Consider the following 21,924-nt stretch of genomic DNA (forward strand, 5'->3'; position numbering starts at 1 on the left):
ATGTTCAACAAGTATTAAGGGTATAAAAAGGGGGACCTGAGTGGTGGGAGGTCCTTCTACTGGTAATTGCAAAGGTTTCGCAGCAGACAAATTAAGTTGGCACAAAGAAAGGAAAAGGAGCACCAGGCGCGACAAGAACAGACGATAACGACGTGAAGGAAAACGGGTTATAGACGGCGGATCGGATCAAATAGGTGGAAAAATAGGTAAAATGAACCCAGAGGAAATGCGAGGCGGCCTTAAATCTCTAAATTGGTTTGGCTCAACCTGGCTAAGTTTAAATGTTAAAGTGCGAGGACTAATTGCCGGCATCAAGATAAATGGTTAGATCGATGATGGCCAAGCGGCAGATGATGCGGTGCATCCTTTCAGGGGATAGAAAAATTGCGAATGTTTGCGGAGATGGATGGTTTGCGAATCGAAAGGGGAAACAAAAAGCTGTGTAATTAGTCAGACAAGCGAGGAATGAAGCCATTTAGAATAGAGTCGTTTTAAGGGGTATGATTTTTAAATAAAAAAGGGATCCTAAAAACGTTTTTTTACGAATTATTTTTATAAATTTGTAATCAGTTTTAGCATATTTATTTATTTATAAAAGTATATAAATAAATAAAGAAATATTAAAGTTATAACTAAATAAATAATACCATCCATTAAATGGTTAATAAATTTTTTTAAATAAATATCTTAATTCTTTTGCAGATGTATGCCATAACGCGCCAGGCGAATCTGCTTAGCCGCCTGGGCGACCTGGAGTGTCTGATCCTGCTGGTGTCCTGCATCTGCCACGACCTCGACCATCCCGGCTACAACAATATCTACCAGATCAACGCCCGCACCGAGCTGGCTCTCAGGTGGGTAAATTGCAGAGTTCGATAGTTGGAGAGCCAGGAAACATATATAACATATATATACCACTTGCAGATACAATGACATCTCACCGCTGGAGAACCACCATTGTTCGATAGCGTTCCGCCTGCTGGAGCATCCCGAATGCAATATATTCAAGAACTTCAGCCGCGACACCTTCAAGTGAGTTTCACCTCGATTTAAGGTCCTATTTGCCGGGGATTTGGTTCGGTGACGGTGGCGGTGGGTCAATTAATTGCCAAGCATCCACTTTATGCGCGGCACGTACCAAATGGCATTGCATTAAACGCTCGCCCCATTGCCGTGGTAATTAACAGCTACCAGCTGCACTGCACCGCCCATTGCCACCCCAATTGACCTCCAACCACCCACCCATTGTCCTGACCCAACCTGAAATCCATGCCAAGGCACGACTGCGAAATCCATCGATTTGGTATTTAAAGAGCAAAGAACTGAACTGAGTTCTGTGATACCCCCTTTATAAAGAATAATATGAAAATTCTTACATAAACATTTCACAAACCCCTATATAAATAGGGATATTTATTCCGAAATCAATGTAGATCTTATAGTTTTTTGGTCACCCATTATTTTTTAATATAATTTAAATAATTACAATGGTGGAAATTATTCAATCATTCTAATTGTTAATTGTTTAATATTTCCATCTTAATCAAGAAGTTTTAGAAACCTTCTTATGAATTTCAAACAATATACCCCAAACACACTGATTTCTTTGGGTATAAAAATAAGTATCGCGGAAAAGTAAAAAAGTTGAAACAGAAGCTGCTGTTGTTGCTGGTGTTTTTCATGGTTTTCCTGGTTTTTCCTGGATTTCCCTGGGATTTCCCGTGCTTTCTGCTTACAATATGCAACCGGGAATGCAGTGCAATGAAGATTAAGCCGTAATTGGCCCGGACACGACATAATCCCAGTGTTCAGTGTTCAGCTCGCTTATAACTTTACTTAATTCGAGAAAATGTGCCAATCGAGAACAATTGAAATGCAACAAACAATTACGAATGAGCAATCGATATATCGAGTAATTAAAATAAATCTCTGGCGGTTTCGTTTGTTTTAAAATGCCAGTATGAAATTATTACGGGTATGTAATCTTAGATAGGAAATATAAAAAGACTTTGAGAGCAGAAAAAGTTCGTTATCGAAATAAAAAAGTTAACATTACAAAACTTTTCCCTTAAATACGTTAGATTTTTTGTCTTAGTGTTTATTAGTAATACAATTTTTAAGAAAAACCTCATATTTGAAAGGTCAAGGTCTAACCCTTTCGATTGGCTGATCAAAAACGAAAAGTGTTAATTGAATTCCCTTTCAGTATATTATTAATGCAACAATCGTGTTTTTCGCCTGATTTCCTATCACTTTTTGGTTGCATACATAGAATGCCACTTAACTACTTTCGATTAGCTAATTAAAATTCTGGGGAAGAGCGCGAAGTTTGCTTTCCGCAGATTATACGTTTATATAATAAAGCTATTTGATGGCTTAGCGGAGCTTTTTCTGCGCTTAACTGACCCCCCGCCACTGGCTTTTCGCATTTTAAACAGCATTTTCCCCCTTTCCCCCACTTCTATCCACCCCACGACTTTTCTCGCAATTTCATTTATTCTTGGTAGTGTTTTTTCTGCATTCACTGCATGCATTTTATATTGGAAAATATTCCACAAACACTAATTAAGTGGATTAGCCGGCGAAATGCTTTTCTCGTCTTTGACTTGCGGATGCGCGTGGATGTGTGGGTGGGAAATCGCGAGGAAATCGCTGGGAAATCGCGAGGAATGCGAATGGAAAACGGGAGGCTGGGGCATCTTCATCATCATCATCATCATCATCATCATCATCATCATCCCGATGACAAGCATCATTATGCACAAGGAACGCAATCAACGAAAAGTCGCGCCCTTGACAACATAGCAACCCCCCTCCCCCCATTTTCCGCCCACATTTTCCACCCACTCGCAACCATTTTCCTTGGCAAGTTTGTGTGCATAAACTATTGGATACTTTTGGGAGTTTTTGATGGCAAAACTTGTCGGCAAATGCACACAATATGCCAGGCATCATCATCAACGCTGTGTGCTGGGTGGTGGGTGGTGGAAAAGCGAGAAAAGCGAGGAGGGGAAGAGGAAAATTCAGTGTGGTCCTAAGACAGTTGTCATTGCGATTATTACGCATGATTATTACCAGAGAATTGGATGGCATGTGCATAAATTTTCGGCCATTGTTCGTGTAATATTCGACTAAATAAGCAAATATTGTTATTTCATTTGACTTTCATTTGGTAATAACAAGAGTCCAATGAGAATTAACTCGGAAATTCTGCAATGCGAATGATAAGTAACTGAAATGGTAATCGTTGTCTATCTTAGTTGCTGTTAATTAAGTAACTTCTTGAAAATTAGCTAAAATGTTCAAATGGAGATTCTCACCTTTTTTCACAAAATATTATAGAATCATGAGGTTTCTAACAAGTTATTATATGTTTACAGATAAATACATTTTCTAAAAACAACAATTGTAACCATTTGGATAAGAGATTAATTTAACCACAAATGGAAATAATTTATATTGTAATGCTCTAGAACTTTCAATGATTTAAGTGCCTAGCAATATTGGATGCCAGTTCTTTAATTGACCCAATAGATAAATATATATCCCAAACAGCTTTACGCTATTTCAAGTGCTTTTCACCTGCCGAATCCTCGATTTATAATTCATTTTTTTTGCTTGCTTTTTTCTGTTTATTTTTTATTTGGTTTACTTTGGTTTTTTCCCATTTTCATTGCATATTGTTGGGCAGACTCTCCAATTTCTGATATATATGGAATATTTATTTGGGTAGACTCTTAAATTTCCGCTGTGTATGAGTATCAGGGTGGGCGTATGCTGGGGCAGTGGGCGTGGCAATAACAAAAAAAAACCAACCGTGTTACGCGTGGTTGCATTTTATTTGATTGCGGCCAAGCTCCAATTTCATATAAAAAACCGAAACGCCAAAACGCTTGTTTATATTTTCTGGACACCTAAAAAGACTGCAAGTTTACAAGGTTGGCTTAAAAGTCGATCATGTCAATTGTAAAATGAGTTTAGCAACGGTAGACAAATAGCAAGAGAATTTATAAGATTTTTTTTTCAAAATAAACTATGCACGTGTGCTGGCTATTAAAAATTAATCAAACATTATTTTAAAGTCAGAAGCTGGTAAAGTACACACAATTAATATTTGTTTTCTAGAAAAATAGTTTGAATAACTAATAGACAAAAGGCTTATAGTTTAAAAGTAAATATTTTTTATTAACTTTTAGAAAAACTGTAATATTATCAAAAAAGGCTAAGACATTTGGAAAAGTATTTACTAAAGTAACGCTTTTAGTTATTATACGAAGAAAAACCTTTAAAAACCCCTTTAAAATCTAGCAAAAGTGTCTTATTCGATATGGGATCATGATGATTTAGGCTTCAATCACGAGGAGTCCTCACCAAATGCGGCACTTGGTGGCGGGATTCATCTGGCTGGTGGCTTTGCACTGGAAGGTGTCGCCGAACTCCGGCAGATTGCCGAGCACATTGTTCACCCGCTCGTCGTGGCCGGCATGTTGGCTAAGACCACCGCCGCCGCCCTCCCCCGTCGCCGCCTTGGAGCCGCACCAGTTCTGGGCAAAGGCCACGAAGAAGGTCCTCAGATCTGCAGGTTCTCCATTGCTACTCCCCCTCCGCCGTTTATAGGTTTCAAGGGCCAGGCGTAGTCCCTCGCTATCGGCGATGTTCTCGTTGATCGTCAGCGTGGCATTACTGTACCGTTCGCCCAAATAGCAACGCACCCGCAGCCCAAAGCGGATGATGGCCCTGGCTGGCCACTGGTTGTTGACCAACTGCCCGCTGGCATTGTAGTTGATGCCATCGTAGTCGAAGGCGTGGACCATCTCGTGGGCGAGTATGTAGCCCAAGCCGGCGGTTAGTCGGGCATCCGAGGAGCATGGGAGGCGCCCCCTGACAAGGGGCGTGGCCATGAGGCCCAGCGGCAGCTCTATGCGATTCAATTTGAGGCGATAGTAGGCATTCACGAGCAGCGGATCCGAGGGCGCCGAGGTCAGGGGTTCCCCGAACACCTGGCGGAACTCGTTCCTGGCCTGCTGGAGGCTCAGCTGCAGGAGGTTCTCATCGCCGTCCTGGCCCAGGATCAAAGGACTTCCCAGGGGATCCTGGAGTCGCGGGGTCAGCAGTCGCATGGCCCTCAGCTTATCGATTGCCAGGTTTCTAGTGACCAGATCCTCGTCGAATACCTCCGTTTCGTTCAGCAGCAACTCGAACTGCTGCTTGAGATCCCTGAACAGGAGGGCCACCTGCTGCAGGCTCGTGTCGTAGGCATCCTGGTAGCCCTCGCCCAGCACCAGTTGCATTTGCAGGCGACCCAGGGCGCCGGGCATCAGTTTCCTCAGCCGAGCCAGGCAGTGATCCTGCTGGTTGCCCATCGTCTCGTCCTCGTGGCGACGCAGCTCAAAGTGCAGCGGCAGCTGGAGCAGCAGCCAGGTGGAGAGGTTGAGCGGTTGATCCTGTTCCCTGGCCAGCAATCTCTGCAGACCCTGCAGGTAGTCCAGATCGGCCACGATCAGCAGGGTGGAGGGATCCCAGTCCAAGCCCTGGAGGAGGATCTCGAAGTAACGCTTGAGCTGCAGTTCCGGTAGGAGCAGCTCCAAGTCCTTGAGACTCTGCGGCTCCCGGAGGACCAGCGATTGCTTCACATTCGGCTGCAGTTGCTGCAGACTCTTCTCGAAGGCCACCAGATTTTGGGCCAAGCCCGCCGCCCGACGCACCCGCAGTCCCAGCTCCATGAGCAAACCCTTGAGATATCGCTCGTGCAGGAACTCACTTAGGTCATCCTCCCAGCCGATCTGCTCGAAACTGGGCGGGAGTATGTAGAAGATCTTCTGCTCGGCCAGCTGCCAGTTGTCCTTGATGAGGAGCCTCCAGAGGCCAGGTGCTCCGTAGCTGCGCAGGGCGGCATTGGCCAGGATCCAATCGAAGGAGCCGGAGTTATTCGATAGGAGGGGAAACTGGGCTCCACTGCGTGACAAGGCATCGGTGTAGGATTTCACGGACTGGCCACTCGACAGGCAGCTTCTGTAGAAGTTCGACGGGTGGGAGGAGGACTCTACCTCCAGATGAGCGATCAGCTGGAGCTTCAGCTTGGCCACCCACTGGGTGAGCATGTCGTGGGCACCCAGACGCTGCTGCCTCCGCGTCGCATACCAATTGCCGCAGACATGCTGGTGGAAATTCTCGCACGGCTCCACCTCCGCCTCCATGTCGCCGTCGTCCGCCAGATGGCGACACTCCTCCTCGCCCTTCGCTGGGATCAGGAGCAGTTGGGCGGTGAGGAGGAGAAGGACGCCCAACCAGGGGGCTGAAGAAGGAAGCAGCTCCATCCCGCAACAGCGACGTTTGGTAACTGCCTCCAAGTTCTAATTCGAACTTGGGTTCGGGTTCGGCGGGCTGATAACGCCGCCGATAACCGACGATGACATTCAACGTGAGCTCAACGTGGGGTGTCAAATGAGTATGAGGGCCAAGAAAAAAATATTATACCCCAGAAAAAAGAAAGTAAAAATATTATTTCTTTCATAAAAACATTTAACATTAAAGAGGGGTGTCTTAAATATTTTCCACCATCCAAAAAGATCCCCAGAAAATTATTATAACCAAGAGAACCCAACGAAATACATTTTTTACTAATTTCTGATTATTTATAAATGGCTAAATATTACTTTTTTCTTAAAAATAAAGAACATTATTTAGTCAAAGCTGAAGAAAGAACCTATTTTATATTTTATAAGCAGAGTAACATAACCATTAAATCAAGTAATTTAAATTTTCAATGAAGAATGATTAAACATACAAAATCGAAATCTTTGCTCAGCGCAAACTTTAATTTCCACTCAATGGAATCGAAAAACGTGTGTAGTAAATGAGCTCGTCACAAGGCCAAATCATTAAGATGAAACCGGAGATAAGGCTTCGGACCCCCTCCATTTTACCCCCGATTCCCGAAAGTCACTGGGCTTAGCATTTACCGTTAAATCAGAGCCCACACGTAATCAATTAATCATCTTCCCCCCCAAACGCACTCCGCGACTCGCATTCACTCACTTTGCCATGCAAAACCAAATTAGCCGGCCACCTTTAATGATTCTCACACAGACGAGGAAGGGTACACTGAGAAAAAATATCAGAAAACCTTGAAAATCCTAGCAATATGCTGTTCGAAAGATATAATATTATATACTGATTTATAAAGTCTGCGTAATATTTTACATTCTTTTCTGATTCAATTTGTTGCCATTTTCTTGCATTATAATTTGTAATTTAATTTATTAAAAAAATATTAACTAAGGAGAGACTTTAAATAAATAATATGAACTTAATGTTTTTTATTAGAGCTCATTTAATTTTTTTTTTTCAAAATATTTAATATAAATATATATAAATGTAATATATCTCCGTGTAGAGCGGCTGTATTCTGGGTTTTGTTTCGATTGTGAGAAGCGAAGCTCGCTGCGATTGGGGTTTTAATAATGTTGAGAGTCAAGTTTACACTGCCTGAGAAGGAAATAAAATGGCACGGAAAAGAATGAAAGGGAAGAGCTGGGAAAGGGAGACGAACAGATTAGCTTCTCAATTGATTACAGTTCGATTGTAAATGTGACTGTGTGAAATTAAAGAATTTAAATTAAAATAAACTAAGCCAAATAGCCTTGGGGAAATTTATTCTCACCTAAATGGAATTTCTGAATCAAAATATGAAAAAATCTATCAGTAAAGAAAAGTTTCATTATGTCTCTTTATAGATCATATATATTCACATATTTCTATAAATTAAATACCGAAGTAATCTAACTTTAGTTTACTAATAATTCTCCTTTTCTTTTTATTACCAAAGTTCTGTTAAATAAAACTAAATAATATGTTATTTATTATCCATTTTATTTAGCAGAAACATACATATTTATTTTTTAGCTATTTGATTTATATAAATTGGATTTACTTTTCGAACAGTATTTACCTCTCCCAACTTAACTAGTTTCAGAGCTTCCTCCTTTGACTTCTTTTTCCTTTGAGGAAATCCTCAGTTAGTGGCTATTTGGTCAGTCTCGAAATCCCATTGCAATTACTGGATAACATGCATTTAGAAATTGCAAGGGGACTGAGTGGAAAATAGGTTTTTCCATTTAGCCTGCCATTTTCCCATTCGCTTAATTGAGATTTCTCCATTTGTTTATGGCTGTTTAGTAAGTAAACTATCTCGGCACAAGGCGTGTTTGCCTAGGGATCAAGTTTTGACCGCACATCGTCGGTTTTGTGGCGTATAATCAAAAAATAAAAATTCAATTAAAATTCAACAAACAAACTGATGAAGGATGTGCGAAGCAAAAATGTGGGCGAGATATATGAAGGATAAACTTGAAACCAGCTGGTTCACTTGAACCAAAAATAAATCATCAAAGAGAACGCAGGCGTCAGAGGGAAAAGTAGTCAAGACACTGAAAGAAATGCTAAATAAATTTATATTGTTAGAAATATTCCTTTTTTTCTTTAATGTTTGTTTTATTAATTCTTGAAAACAAACAAATAATCTATATTAGAAAGTTGATTACTAAATAATATAATAAGCATAAATGTATGTATTTATATACAAACTATTTAATAAATACATTTATTTGGTAGATTTAAATTGAACCTTCGGAAATACATAGCTAGCCTACATAGCTACCGTTACTTTTCTCCCAGTGCATAGTGTGAGAAGAAGGACCTGCTGGCGGCAGATTCGGCACTCGACGCTTGGCAAATTAGTTTCGAGTTGAGTTTTGGTTGGCGCTCGGCGCATTTCATGCAATTATTTAGTCATAATTAGCGCATAATAGTTGCCGTTTTTCGTCGGCACAAAACTTTGCTCATCTGGCAGGCAGTCCTCTCGCCACCATCCATTTGCCATTTTCTGTTCCACAATTTCACATTTTCACAATTCATCATCATCATCGCAGAAGGCCGGCGAAAGGAGTTGCCGCTCCTGTGGCAGGATAATGCCGGCATTGGATAATCACTGCAGTTGCCACTTTAATCAGAGTGAATTTCGGGCAGACAACTCGAAACCAAATCCTTTCCTTTGCCGTCGCAAATCAATTTTAGACTAGCTTTGAAATTTCTGGTATTTGCATTGTTATTAATTAAATATTAATCAAGTGATGGGCATTACATGATGCAGTGCGTTCCGGGAATATTCCAATGATGATGATGATAGTGATAAACGTGATGATGGGGAGGAGTTGTTTAATTATCCCATTAAGATAAATGATTGTTGAATCCAAAGAAAATCATTATGATTTCTAAGAACATTTAAACCAGAGAACAAAGAATTAAATTGAATTTGAGCACAGAAATCGCAAAGGTTTTTAAATCGTTTAATGCGGTGCATTACTTTTATGCAATAAAAACTTTATTTATTTTAATCGAAAAAATTGAATTTGGTTCTAAGTAGCTGTGTTAGCAAAATACATTTCCAGTCGGCAAAAAAAGCCAAGGGCGTTATAAATGCTTAATGGAAAATTCGACTATGACATACTTGAGCAACATTGGAAATTCATGACTGAACTAAATCGGAGACAACTTAATTGCACCGAAAACATATAATTTTTATCCACTCGTAACCCATTTTACTGTGAAGGCCTTCCCATTACCAAGGTATATTTTTCCAAGAATTAAGAGAGACCATTTGAAGCCGTCAAAATGTCAGAAATTGTTTAGTTATTGATGGAGATGCAATTTTCCATTCAACTTTCAGCGGCATTCAGGGGGGAAAAGGTTGCGTTAATCCGCTTTATGTCGTCTCCAATGGGAAAATAATAATAAAAATAAATTCTACAAAAAAAACTATATATATTAAGTCGTGACAGACGGCGCTGCTCTATTTACAGTTTAAATGCGGCAGGTGCAAGCGCTGGAGTTTGGAGCTTGGAGTTTCCACGTCAATGCAGCTTGACATGAAAAATTCAATTTCCAGCGCGCTTTTCCTCTCGCGTTTCCTTCCTTTTCGCTGCACCCGACACTTTTGTCTTCTGGTGCCTCAATTTCAAATAAAACGAAATGCAATTTGATATTTTACGCGCTGCATTTGTCAGTCTCCCGGCCTGTTTTTCCGGGCCAAAAGCAATTCATTGGCCTTGTTTTTCCGTAAACACTTTCCGGTGCCCACACGAGAGCCACCTTTTTGGCCATGGAAAGCGCAATCTCGGCTCCAGTTGAAGAGTTTCGCCCCGCCGGCGGGCAAACCAATTTTCAGCGAAAACAAAAGGGCAGAACTTTTGAAATTGTTACAACTTGATTCCGGGGAGAAATGCTCGAAATTACGATGCACTCCAAAGAAGTGAGTTTTTGTTTTATTTGTTGAATAGTTGGCATTCTTAAAATGTCTTCTAATAGTACTTTTGCACAATTTAATTCACACGTAATCGAATGAAAGCTATTACTACTTAAACAAAATACATTTTACATTTTACAAAATACAAGCTATAAAAATTGTTAATATTTTTAAAATATTTAGGGTTCTTAAATCTGAACTTGTTAATATGATATTATAATAATATAATCTTAGTCTTTAAGTGATTTCATGAATCATGCTGACTTCTGGTGCTTTCTCCTCCATCTTCAGTAACATTCGCGAGGGCATCATCCGGTGCATTTTGGCCACGGACATGGCCCGTCACAATGAGATCCTCACCCAGTTTATGGAGGTAACGCCCATTTTCGACTACAGCAACCGTGCGCACATCAACTTGGTAAGCCATCGGGGATCTCTTTCGGATCTCAAAGGACCACGATTAATTGGGCTTACTCTCTACAGCTCTGCATGATCCTAATAAAGGTGGCGGACATCTCGAACGAGGCGCGACCCATGGACGTGGCCGAGCCCTGGCTGGACCGCCTGCTCCAGGAGTTCTTCGCCCAGAGTGCCGCCGAGAAGTCCGAGGGCCTGCCCGTGACGCCCTTCATGGACCCCGACAAGGTCAGCAAGCCGGGCTCGCAGGTCCGCTTCATCGGACTCGTCCTCCTGCCGCTGTTCGAGGCCCTCGGCGAACTGGTGCCGGAGCTCACCGACCTCATCATCATACCCGTGCGCATCGCCCTGGAGTACTACAGGTACTGCTAAATAATTTAACAATAGTTTGCAGTAGGAAATACAAAAATATTACATTTATAATTAATTGGTATAAAAATACTCTTTTTATTTCATAATTTCAAGTTTTTAGGATTTGTCTATAATCTTTAAGAAAACTGTAATAAAAAGTAAAAGTATTAATTAATTATATGTTTACATTTTTTATATAAACAAGTATTTAGGATATGAACATTTTAGATTTTGGCAACAAGTTAAAGATCACTTTTATTATTATTATATTACAAACATTATAGATGTAGAATTAACAATGGATAAATTTAATCCGCTTCCAGGCGCCTCAACGATGCCCAGACCAAGACGCGCAAATCGGTGGCGGACAGCAACACGTCGGCGACCTCGGACAGCAACAGCGGCACCATCGACTCGAATGCGGCGATGGTCAGCACCCCGGGGGCGGCCAGTGACAAGCTGAGCTTGGACAAGGCCCAGGGCAATTCGCAGGGCTCCGGCGGCGGCGGCGGCGGCGGCGGCGGCGGAGGAGGAGCCGGCGGGGCAGGAGGCACTGGATCAGGAGGCGGCGGCAACAGTGCCGCCGGCAGCGTCTCGCCACAGATGCCGCGATCCGGCTCGGGGATCAGTGTGAAGTCGCGACGCAGCATTCCCTCACAGAAGTCCGCCTCGAGGACGTCCGTCGATGAGCCCGGCGGCATGGCGGCGGAGCTCCACGATCTGCCCGAGGGCAGCGAGAGCGGCGACTCGGAAACGGCCACCGAAGTGGATGTAAGTTAGACTTTCATTTCAATTTTTTATTTTAAAATCACATCACAGTCAAATGCATTTAATTATCTGTTCAAAACAGAATGCATTTTTGGTGTAATACCATTTTTGGCCAAGTTACAGCAAAAAAAAAAAAAGCAAAAATCCCGAATTTCCAAAAAAAAACAAAATCGGTTTTTTCGCTAAAACAAAGCAAATACTGATTTAAAGTATGGATTGTCATACCTTTCTGAACTCGTTATTAAATTTCCTAACGATTGGCATTTAAACCTTGACATTTTACTTATTTTTAATTTTTCGCAAAAAATCATGGGGTACCCCCTTATAAAAAAATTAAAAATTGGCGAAAATTTTATTTTTCCAAAATCACACGGAAAGTGTTATGGATTTAAAGATAATTTTGTTATCTGTTCAAAACAGTATGTATTTTTGGTGTAGGATCATTTTTGGCCAAGTTACAGCAAAAAAACCAAAAGAAAAAAATTCGAATTTTTGCCAAAAACTGAAATCCCGAATTTCCAAAAAAAAAACAAAATTGGGTTTTTCGCTAAAACAAAGCAAATACTGATTTAAAGTATGGATTGTCATACCTTTCTAAACTCGTTATTAAATTTCCTAACGATTGGCATTTAAACCTTGACATTTTACTTATTTTTAATTTTTCGCAAAAAATCATGGGGTACCCCCTTATAAAAAAATTAAAAATTGGCGAAAATTCTATTTTTCCAAAATCACACGGAAAGTGTTATGGATTTAAAGATAATTTTGTTATCTGTTCAAAACAGTATGTATTTATGGTGTAGGATCATTTTTGGCCAAGTTACAGCAAAAAAACCAAAAGAAAAATTCCAATTTTTGCCAAAAACTGAAATCCCAAATTTTCAAAAAAAAACAAAACTGGTTTTTTCGCTAAAACAATGCAAATACAGATTTAAAGTATGGATTGTCATACCTTTCTGAACTCGTTATTAAATTTCCTAACGATTGGCATTTAAACCTTGACATTTTATTTATTTTTAATTTTTCGCAAAAAATCATGGGGTACCCCCTTATAAAAAAATTAAAAATTGGCGAAAATTTTATTTTTCCAAAATCACACGGAAAGTGTCATGGATTTATAGATAATTTTGTTATCTGTTCAAACCAGTATGTATTTTTGGTGTAGGACCATTTTTGGCCAAGTTACAGCAAAAAAACCAAAAGAAAAAATTCCAATTTTTGCCAAAAACTGAAATCCCGAATTTTCAAAAATAAAAACAAAACTGTTTTTTTTCGCTAAAACAATGTAAATACTGATTCAAAGTATGGATTGTCATACCTTTCTGAACTCGTTATTAAATTTCCTAACGATTGGCATTTAAACCTTGACATTTTATTTATTTTTAATTTTTCGCAAAAAATCATGGGGTACCCCCTTATAAAAAAAATAAAAATTGGCGAAAATTTTGTTTTTCCAAAATCACACGGAAAGTGTTATGGATTTATAGATAATTTTGTTATCTGTTCAAAACAGTATGTATTTTTGGTGTAGGACCATTTTTGGCCAAGTTACAGCAAAAAAACCAAAAGAAAAATTCCAATTTTTGCCAAAAACTGAAATCCCAAATTTTCAAAAAAAAACAAAACTGGTTTTTTCGCTAAAACAATGCAAATACAGATTTAAAGTATGGATTGTCATACCTTTCTGAACTCGTTATTAAATTTCCTAACGATTGGCATTTAAACCTTGACATTTTATTTATTTTTAATTTTTCGCAAAAAATCATGGGGTACCCCCTTATAAAAAAATTAAAAATTGGCGAAAATTTTGTTTTTCCAAAATCACACGGAAAGTGTTATGGATTTAAAGATAATTTTGTTATCTGTTCAAAACAGTATGTATTTTTGGTGTAGGACCATTTTTGGCCAAGTTACAGCAAAAAAACCAAAAGAAAAAAATCGAATTTTTGCCAAAAACTGAAATCCCGAATTTCCAAAAAAAAAACAAAACGGGTTTTTTCGCTAAAACAAAGCAAATACTGATTTAAAGTATGGATTGTCATACCTTTCTGAACTCGTTATTAAATTTCCTAACGATTGGCATTTAAACCTTGACATTTTACTTATTTTTAATTTTTCGCAAAAAATCATGGGGTACCCCCTTATAAAAAAATTAAAAATTGGCGAAAATTTTATTTTTCCAAAATCACACGGAAAGTGTTATGGATTTAAAGATAATTTTGTTATCTGTTCAAAACAGTATGTATTTTTGGTGTAGGATCATTTTTGGCCAAGTTACAGCAAAAAAACCAAAAGAAAAAAATTCGAATTTTTGCCAAAAACTGAAATCCCGAATTTCCAAAAAAAAAAACAAAACGGGTTTTTTCGCTAAAACAAAGCAAATACTGATTTAAAGTATGGATTGTCATACCTTTCTGAACTCGTTATTAAATTTCCTAACGATTGGCATTTAAACCTTGACATTTTACTTATTTTTAATTTTTCGCAAAAAATCATGGGGTACCCCCTTATAAAAAAATTAAAAATTGGCGAAAATTTTATTTTTCTAAAATCACACGGAAAGTGTTATGGATTTAAAGATAATTTTGTTATCTGTTCAAAACAGTATGTATTTTTGGTGTAGGATCATTTTTGGCCAAGTTACAGCAAAAAAACCAAAAGAAAAAATTCGAATTTTTGCCAAAAACTGAAATCCCGAATTTCCAAAAAAAAAACAAAATTGGGTTTTTCGCTAAAACAAAGCAAATACTGATTTAAAGTATGGATTGTCATACCTTTCTAAACTCGTTATTAAATTTCCTAACGATTGGCATTTAAACCTTGACATTTTACTTATTTTTAATTTTTCGCAAAAAATCATGGGGTACCCCCTTATAAAAAAATTAAAAATTGGCGAAAATTCTATTTTTCCAAAATCACACGGAAAGTGTTATGGATTTAAAGATAATTTTGTTATCTGTTCAAAACAGTATGTATTTATGGTGTAGGATCATTTTTGGCCAAGTTACAGCAAAAAAACCAAAAGAAAAAATTCGAATTTTTGCCAAAAACTAAAATCCCGAATTTCCAAAAAAAAAACAAAATTGGTTTTTTCGCTAAAACAAAGCAAATACTGATTTAAAGTATGGATTGTCATACCTTTCTGAACTCGTTATTAAATTTCCTAACGATTGGCATTTAAACCTTGACATTTTACTTATTTTTAATTTTTCGCAAAAAATCATGGGGTACCCCCTTATAAAAAAATTAAAAATTGGCGAAAATTTTATTTTTCCAAAATCACACGGAAAGTGTTATGGATTTAAAGATAATTTTGTTATCTGTTCAAAACAGTATGTATTTTTGGTGTAGGATCATTTTTGGCCAAGTTACAGCAAAAAAACCAAAAGAAAAAATTCGAATTTTTGCCAAAAACTGAAATCCCGAATTTCCAAAAAAAAAACAAAATTGTTTTTTTCGCTAAAACAAAGCAAATACTGATTTAAAGTATGGATTGTCATACCTTTCTGAACTCATTATTAAATTTCCTAACGATTGGCATTTAAACCTTGACATTTTACTTATTTTTAATTTTTCGCAAAAAATCATGGGGTACCCCCTTATAAAAAAATTAAAAATTGGCGAAAATTTTATTTTTCTAAAATCACACGGAAAGTGTTATGGATTTAAAGATAATTTTGTTATCTGTTCAAAACAGTATGTATTTTTGGTGTAGGATCATTTTTGGCCAAGTTACAGCAAAAAAACCAAAAGAAAAAATTCGAATTTTTGCCAAAAACTGAAATCCCGAATTTCCAAAAAAAAAACAAAATTGGTTTTTTCGCTAAAACAAAGCAAATACTGATTTAAAGTATGGATTGTCATACCTTTCTGAACTCGTTATTAAATTTCCTAACGATTGGCATTTAAACCTTGACATTTAAAAACTGAAATCCCGAATTTCCAAAAAAAAAAACAAAACGGGTTTTTTCGCTTAAACAAAGCAAATACTGATTTAAAGTATGGATTGTCATACCTTTCTGAACTCGTTATTAAATTTCCTAACGATTGGCATTTAAACCTTGACATTTTACTTATTTTTAATTTTTCGCAAAAAATCATGGGGTACCCCCTTATAAAAAAATTAAAAATTGGCGAAAATTTTATTTTTCCAAAATCACACGGAAAGTGTTATGGATTTAAAGATAATTTTGTTATCTGTTCAAAACAGTATGTATTTTTGGTGCAGGATCATTTTTGGCCAAGTTACAGCAAAAAAACCAAAAGAAAAAATTCGAATTTTTGCCAAAAACTGAAATCCCGAACCGCATATAATTTGTTTTTAATTTTTGTTTTTTTATCTTTCTTCTCTTCCACTACAGGTGGCCGAGAAGACGTCCAAGTTCAAGGTGGACACGGAGGGCAGCAGCAACCGCAGCAAGTCCTCGCACTCGACTTCCCGCAAGTCGTCGCGCGAGAAGCGACCCTCGATGATCGGCGAGCTGTGCAGCAGCGGCGGCGGCCAGCGGATCCGCAACTCGTACGGGAACATCCACGGCTACCACAGCAACAGGTGTCACTTCGGCAACAACCGGGCGGTCAGCCTGGATCAGTACAGCAGTGGCGGCAACAATCGCCGCCTCTCGGACGGATTGCCGCAGGTCATCTCGGACAGCAATGTTTTCTACGGCCGCCACAATCGCAGCAGCATGGAGACCTCCGGTGGTGTTAGTGGTGGTGGTGCAGTGGTTGGCATTCCGCAGGACACCAATGCCAATACGAATCATCCCCAGCTAAAGGAGCTGCTGGCCCGCACCGAGGCGGATTCGGAGGGTGAGAGCGAGGAGGAGAACGAGAAGAAGCTGATGATGTTGCCGCTGGCCGTGGCCACCACCTCATCGAATGGCAATATATCGCCGCCCCTGGTGGTCACCGAGCAGATCCTGCCCAGCAATGGCAGCACACGTAGCAGTGCCAGCAGCGCTGCAGTGCCTGGAGGATCTGGATCTGGAGGAGGTGGAGGAAACGGTGGCGGAGGAGCCGCAGGACCCTCGGCTGGCAGCTCCTGGAAATCGAGACTGCGCCAGTTCTCCGATTACTTTAGCTTCAGCTTCGACAAGAGCAACAAGCGCTTCGGCAGCACTCGCAGCAGTCCATGTCCCGGCTCCAATTCCAGTTCGGGCAGGGCCAACAACAATGCCAATGGCTTGGGCGAAAGTCAAGAGGGCGGAGCAGGAGGAGGAGGCAAAAAGCCGGGCATGTGCTGCGCCATCAAGGGTGAGACTGGAGGCGGAGGAGGAGCCCTGACCACCGTGACCACCGGGAATGATGCCCATCAGCGCCATCGCGCCTACAGCCTCGATGTTCCCGGCATGATGCGATACTCCTCCAACGACAGCAGTCGCCATCCCAGCAACAACACCCTGCAGAGTGCAGGAGGAGCTGGGGTAGCTGGAACCGCAGGATTAGCCGGCGGATTAGAGGTCACCACCACCCAGCGAGTGCCGCCCAGTTTGAGTGCGGAATTGGGCCTGGCCAGCGGATCGTCGTCAGAGGCGGGCCCAAAGATTTGACAACAGGGGAGCAGCAGGGAGGATTCGGCGGCAGTGGCCATTAGCAGGGACGTCGAGGAGGAGGAGCCTGAGGAGCCGGAGGAGGAGGACGGGGACGGGCAGGAGGAGCACCGTCATCTGCATCATCAGGATGCCTCGTCCAGTTGCGAGGTATCCTCCATGTCGATGACCGTGTGGTCGGCGATTGGCCAACGTTTGAACGCCCTCGTCTGTCATTGCTGCGAGCGCAAATTGCCAGAGCCGGAAAATGTCTAAGTGAAGTGAGGGAAATACCACCCCAAGTTACTATACCACCCCCTTCTGTACCACCTCCCTTGGCAGCTGGAGGTTCGTTGGCCTGGTAGCTAAGTTTAAGCCTAGCCCTTAACTATTCGCATTAAGCTTCAGATTTTACTCTCTTGTTTTGTTTTTTTTTTTTTCTTATTTTATATTTCCCTCTTGTTTACCTCTTAAGTATTTTTATTTATGTACACGCGCATACACACACAAATATATACATAATATTATTATTAATTGCATTTATTTCGCGTGGATAGAATCCATAGAAAGCAAATGGAACTAGTATTTATTTCAATCTTTTTATTTGCTTATATCAATATTTAAGGCGATGAAGGACCGAACAGAGCACAATGATTTTTTTACAACGTTAGAAGGTGTTTTTAATTGATATATAGTACTTCGCACACTGTAGTGTGATGCCACTGGCGCCCGAACAGGGTCCGCAAGAAAATTTCAAATACTATCGAGTAAATGTTCAAATTTCCTAACTGAAATGCCGCTTACGGAATTCGTAAATATTTAATCCACTTGTATGATCTCTTCCAGAACCATGAGAGTGCCGAAAGCTAATGAATGGTAAAATGGGAATTCCAGAGATAATTAAGTTTGGTAATAGGTCAAATGCATTCAGTTGTTCCCGAGGAACATGGCGTTGATTTTGCTGGAGCCCGGGAATTCCTTGCCATTCTCGACTCCCCCGAATCGATTTCCCATGCAGCTGAACGGGCCGGAAAGCAATGCGATTTGGATGTCAGAGCCGAAAAACAGTTGGCCTTCGCCGGTTTCGATCCGATTCGCTCCGTTCTCATGCGAAATTCACGTCTAATTACGCAAAACAAATTTCGCCAACTGCAATGGATGCATATATGCAACAGGCAGGAGTTTTATTCGCTGTTCGTTGGGTCCCAGTCGCCTAATTCCATTTGCTTGTAGCTCGTTCCCCTTTTTTTTTTGCCATTTTTTTCGGTGTCCGCTGGTTGGGATTTTCCACGTGGGAGGAAAGTCGCTGCAGCGGGATGCCCGCAGGAGCAACCATGTTCCATGGCCAGTCAATTGGATTTCGCCGCCGCAGCTGTGCTGATGATGACGCTGGTGGCAGCACTCAATTAGAAGGCACTGTGGGAGCTGAAATTCTTTCGATTATGCGCGATTTTTCGGCTGCTATGGAGAGTGGGGAGATTTTGGGGCTTTAAAATGAAAAATGAGAAAATCCTTCGGGATGATGAAAATAAATATCAATTTGCATTCGATATTAAAAACGAGATTTGAGGCCAACTGCATTCACATATCGCAGAAAAGTGCAGAAAATATATAAGAAACCCAAGTTAATTATGATCAATGTAAATTTCTGTATGTAATTATGTTAAATATAGCTAAACTCAGACACACACACACACACTGAAACTTTGATTGGCAAAGGCAGAAGTTTGATTCAATTACGATATGGCAACACACAGAGAAAAAGAAGAGCCAAAATAATGAAGTTATGAGATATATTATGGATAAAGAAGAGGCGAGACCAAGCTGGTCCTTGGATACAGATAAAGATACAGTTACATCTACGGATGCAGTTATAAAGAGTTGCATGTGTTTTTTTTGAATGTGTGTAATTAAGCGAGCACTAATTGAGCGTTCAATTCAATAGAGGAGTTAAGATGAATACTTATTCGGTGTACATTTGGGTGTCTAGCAAATCGCAGCAAATACTCTTAAAACTAACTGTGCATTGTAATTGCAAGCTGCAGCATATTTAGATGTGTACGTGTCACTTTCTCTCTAAGTTGTAAGTCATTAAGTAATTTATATATATATTATTGAATATATATAAACCAGATCGCATCTGTGGTGTATGCCCAAACTAATTAATTCTCTGCGTGTGGTCTCCCCGCTCGTTGTGTGTTTTTCTGTAGTTAGATTTGAAACTATCTGCCTAATGATAAGTTCATCGAATGCATTCGTGTATGTACCTTCCAGTCCTCGCCCCCCAGTTACCCCGGTTTTCTGTCAGTGTAGTTGCTTGGACTGAGCAAGACACTAACGTAGACATGGCGCCCGAACAGGGACTGCAGGTGCATATACGCACCACGATCAACTAGCAAAATGGAAAATGATTACAAACTAAATCCCCTGATGGCTAACTCTTAGACCTAAGACTCTAACCTAAACGAACCACTCTAAATTAGCTAACACATCAAATTGATTTGTTGCCTTATACAACTATTACAACTACTGTACTGTGGGTTGGCTTTCCCCCGAGAAACTCATCCACAATCGTCACTGCGTTTTATATTGTTCATGCCACCAACTTCCCTTGTTTGAATGACAAAACAAAAAGACTAAAACTTGAATTTAAACAAAATCAACAAAAACAAAAAAAACCAAAAAAGAAAAAGTAAACCAAACAAAGAACTTTCCAACAAAACCAACTATACATATACATTAAAATATATATATATATACATAAATATTTGTCTTAAAGATACTACAACTACAACAAATCATAAAAAGAACTCTAGGTGTTTTACAAATGTATAAAACAAAACAAAAAACGACAACTAAGCCCAAAAACCAAATGTAAACAATTTTAAGCATAACTAAACTAGTTTAGAGCCCATGCTAAAAACAAAAACGCAAAGCAAGCCATTTCTTGGCCAAAACCTAAAAAGGATGAATAAATTTGACAGGCCGAAAATGAAAATGTCCTTGCAATGGAGCACTAGATATCCATAATTCATTCAAATGACCAAGTTTTTCAGCCGAAATAACAGTTTTTAATGATTGATTGATTCACTCGTTACAATTTATCTCAACATATTGCGATAAGATATTCTTTAAATAATAATGACGACAATAGGTGAATATCTTATAGACAAATAATATGTTTGGATCATAATTTCCACCTAAAGCCATTCAATTAAAATAAAACTATATTTGTTAAAGTCCGAGTTACATTTTAAAATAACCTGAACTAACACGATAGGAATAACATTTTATTGAAATGTTTTTTATTTTGTCAAGATAAACCTACATAACGTATAATTCGAAGGAAGAAACAAAATAGTTTGGCTCACATTAGGATTTCCAAATCGATATGTTATCGATATACTTGCCAAACATTGGGCGACTTGCAGGGGCATTCTTTTCGCTTTTCGGCAATCACGTAAATAATTAGTGTACTTTTTGGCAGTCAATTAAATGCATCCCCCTTCCGAAAGTTGGTTGAATGATATGTGGGAGAGATCGATAAGCCGGATAAGATCCGATAGCGATAGATCGATAGAGCGAACAAGTTCCAAGGACAAATGCTTGTTCGTACCTAAGCAAATATTTAGGATATGAGCAATTTGGACCAACTTGACTAGACCCCAACATTTACCCATTGCTTTCCTAGCCCCCAGCAGCTACATGTTTATGTGTAAGTGTATGTGCAAAACGATAACGATAGCGATACCGATTACGATTACGAATCCACAGACACACCGACACGGACACAGATACAAATACAAATACAAAAGTCTTAGTATGCAGTTCAACGTATGTAACAATCTCGTAGGTCTAAACCACAACTACCTGTCGACTTACCGATCTAGATCGAGATCAGCAATATCAGCAAAAAAAAAAATATAAAAAAAGGAAGCGGACTAGAGGAAGACTACAAGCGGGACAGTGGGAATGGAATTAAAGAAACGCTAGAAACGGAACCGTAACCGCATGCATCTTACTTTATACTTTTCTACGTGACTTACAAACTCGAGCTGGAGACGAAAAACAACTAGAAAACTAAAAATAAACTTCCTAAACGGTTTCCACACAAACACAAGCCTACCACACGAACACACACACCCTCAAATCCAAGCACACAAACGCAACTCTGTCAATGAGAAAGTCGCTGGGGAAAAGTGTAATTTCTCACCACTTTATGTCGTACAAACCATTTGACCAGTGTGACCTTGCACGCGACAAAACTTCAAACCAATGTGACCATGCACGCATCTGATTCGAAAGCTGAAAACTAAGAACAGAACATAGGAAAATCTCAAGGGGAATTGCACTCTTTCAGCAGCAACACTCTTTGACTCTGTCTGCCGATTAATCGAATGTCCAGGCAAGGCATCCAACCACCGATAATGGACCACACCCTGCACCAGATCGTTAACCCAAAACAACAAAACAAGAGAACAACCCGATTCCCGAACTGCTTAACCCCTGAACGCCTTGGCCATCTACCGCGCCATCTACACTTGGTAAACAGCG

General features: G+C 39.7%; 2 protein-coding genes across 2 annotated transcripts in view; one reads left to right on the forward strand and one right to left on the reverse strand.

The window, feature by feature from the left end:
• Positions 1–21,580, forward strand: part of Pde9 (phosphodiesterase 9) — a 122,601-nt gene extending 101,021 nt beyond the window's left edge. Inside the window, exons 6-11 of the mRNA XM_044396106.2 lie at positions 703–854; positions 925–1,032; positions 10,595–10,721; positions 10,787–11,082; positions 11,395–11,842; positions 16,201–21,580. Coding sequence (XP_044252041.1) covers positions 703–854; positions 925–1,032; positions 10,595–10,721; positions 10,787–11,082; positions 11,395–11,842; positions 16,201–17,391 — 2,322 coding nt within the window. The 3' untranslated portion in view covers positions 17,392–21,580. The remainder of the gene's footprint in view (positions 1–702; positions 855–924; positions 1,033–10,594; positions 10,722–10,786; positions 11,083–11,394; positions 11,843–16,200) is intronic.
• Positions 4,243–6,349, reverse strand: Nep6 (Neprilysin 6). Its single transcript, XM_017140234.3, has one exon. It carries the CDS (start codon positions 6,315–6,317, stop codon positions 4,368–4,370), a length of 1,950 nt encoding a protein of 649 aa, XP_016995723.2. The 5' UTR covers positions 6,318–6,349; the 3' UTR covers positions 4,243–4,367.
• Positions 21,581–21,924: the final 344 nt, after the last annotated feature.

The sequence above is a fragment of the Drosophila takahashii genome, chromosome X, assembly GCF_030179915.1.
Source record: "Drosophila takahashii strain IR98-3 E-12201 chromosome X, DtakHiC1v2, whole genome shotgun sequence".
NCBI classification, from domain to species: Eukaryota; Metazoa; Arthropoda; class Insecta; order Diptera; family Drosophilidae; genus Drosophila; species Drosophila takahashii.

Bases quoted from the DNA above. Each gene is read 5' to 3' on its own strand.
- Nep6 (XM_017140234.3), bottom strand. From the start codon at position 6,317: ATGGAGCTGCTTCCTTCTTCAGCCCCCTGGTTGGGCGTCCTTCTCCTC.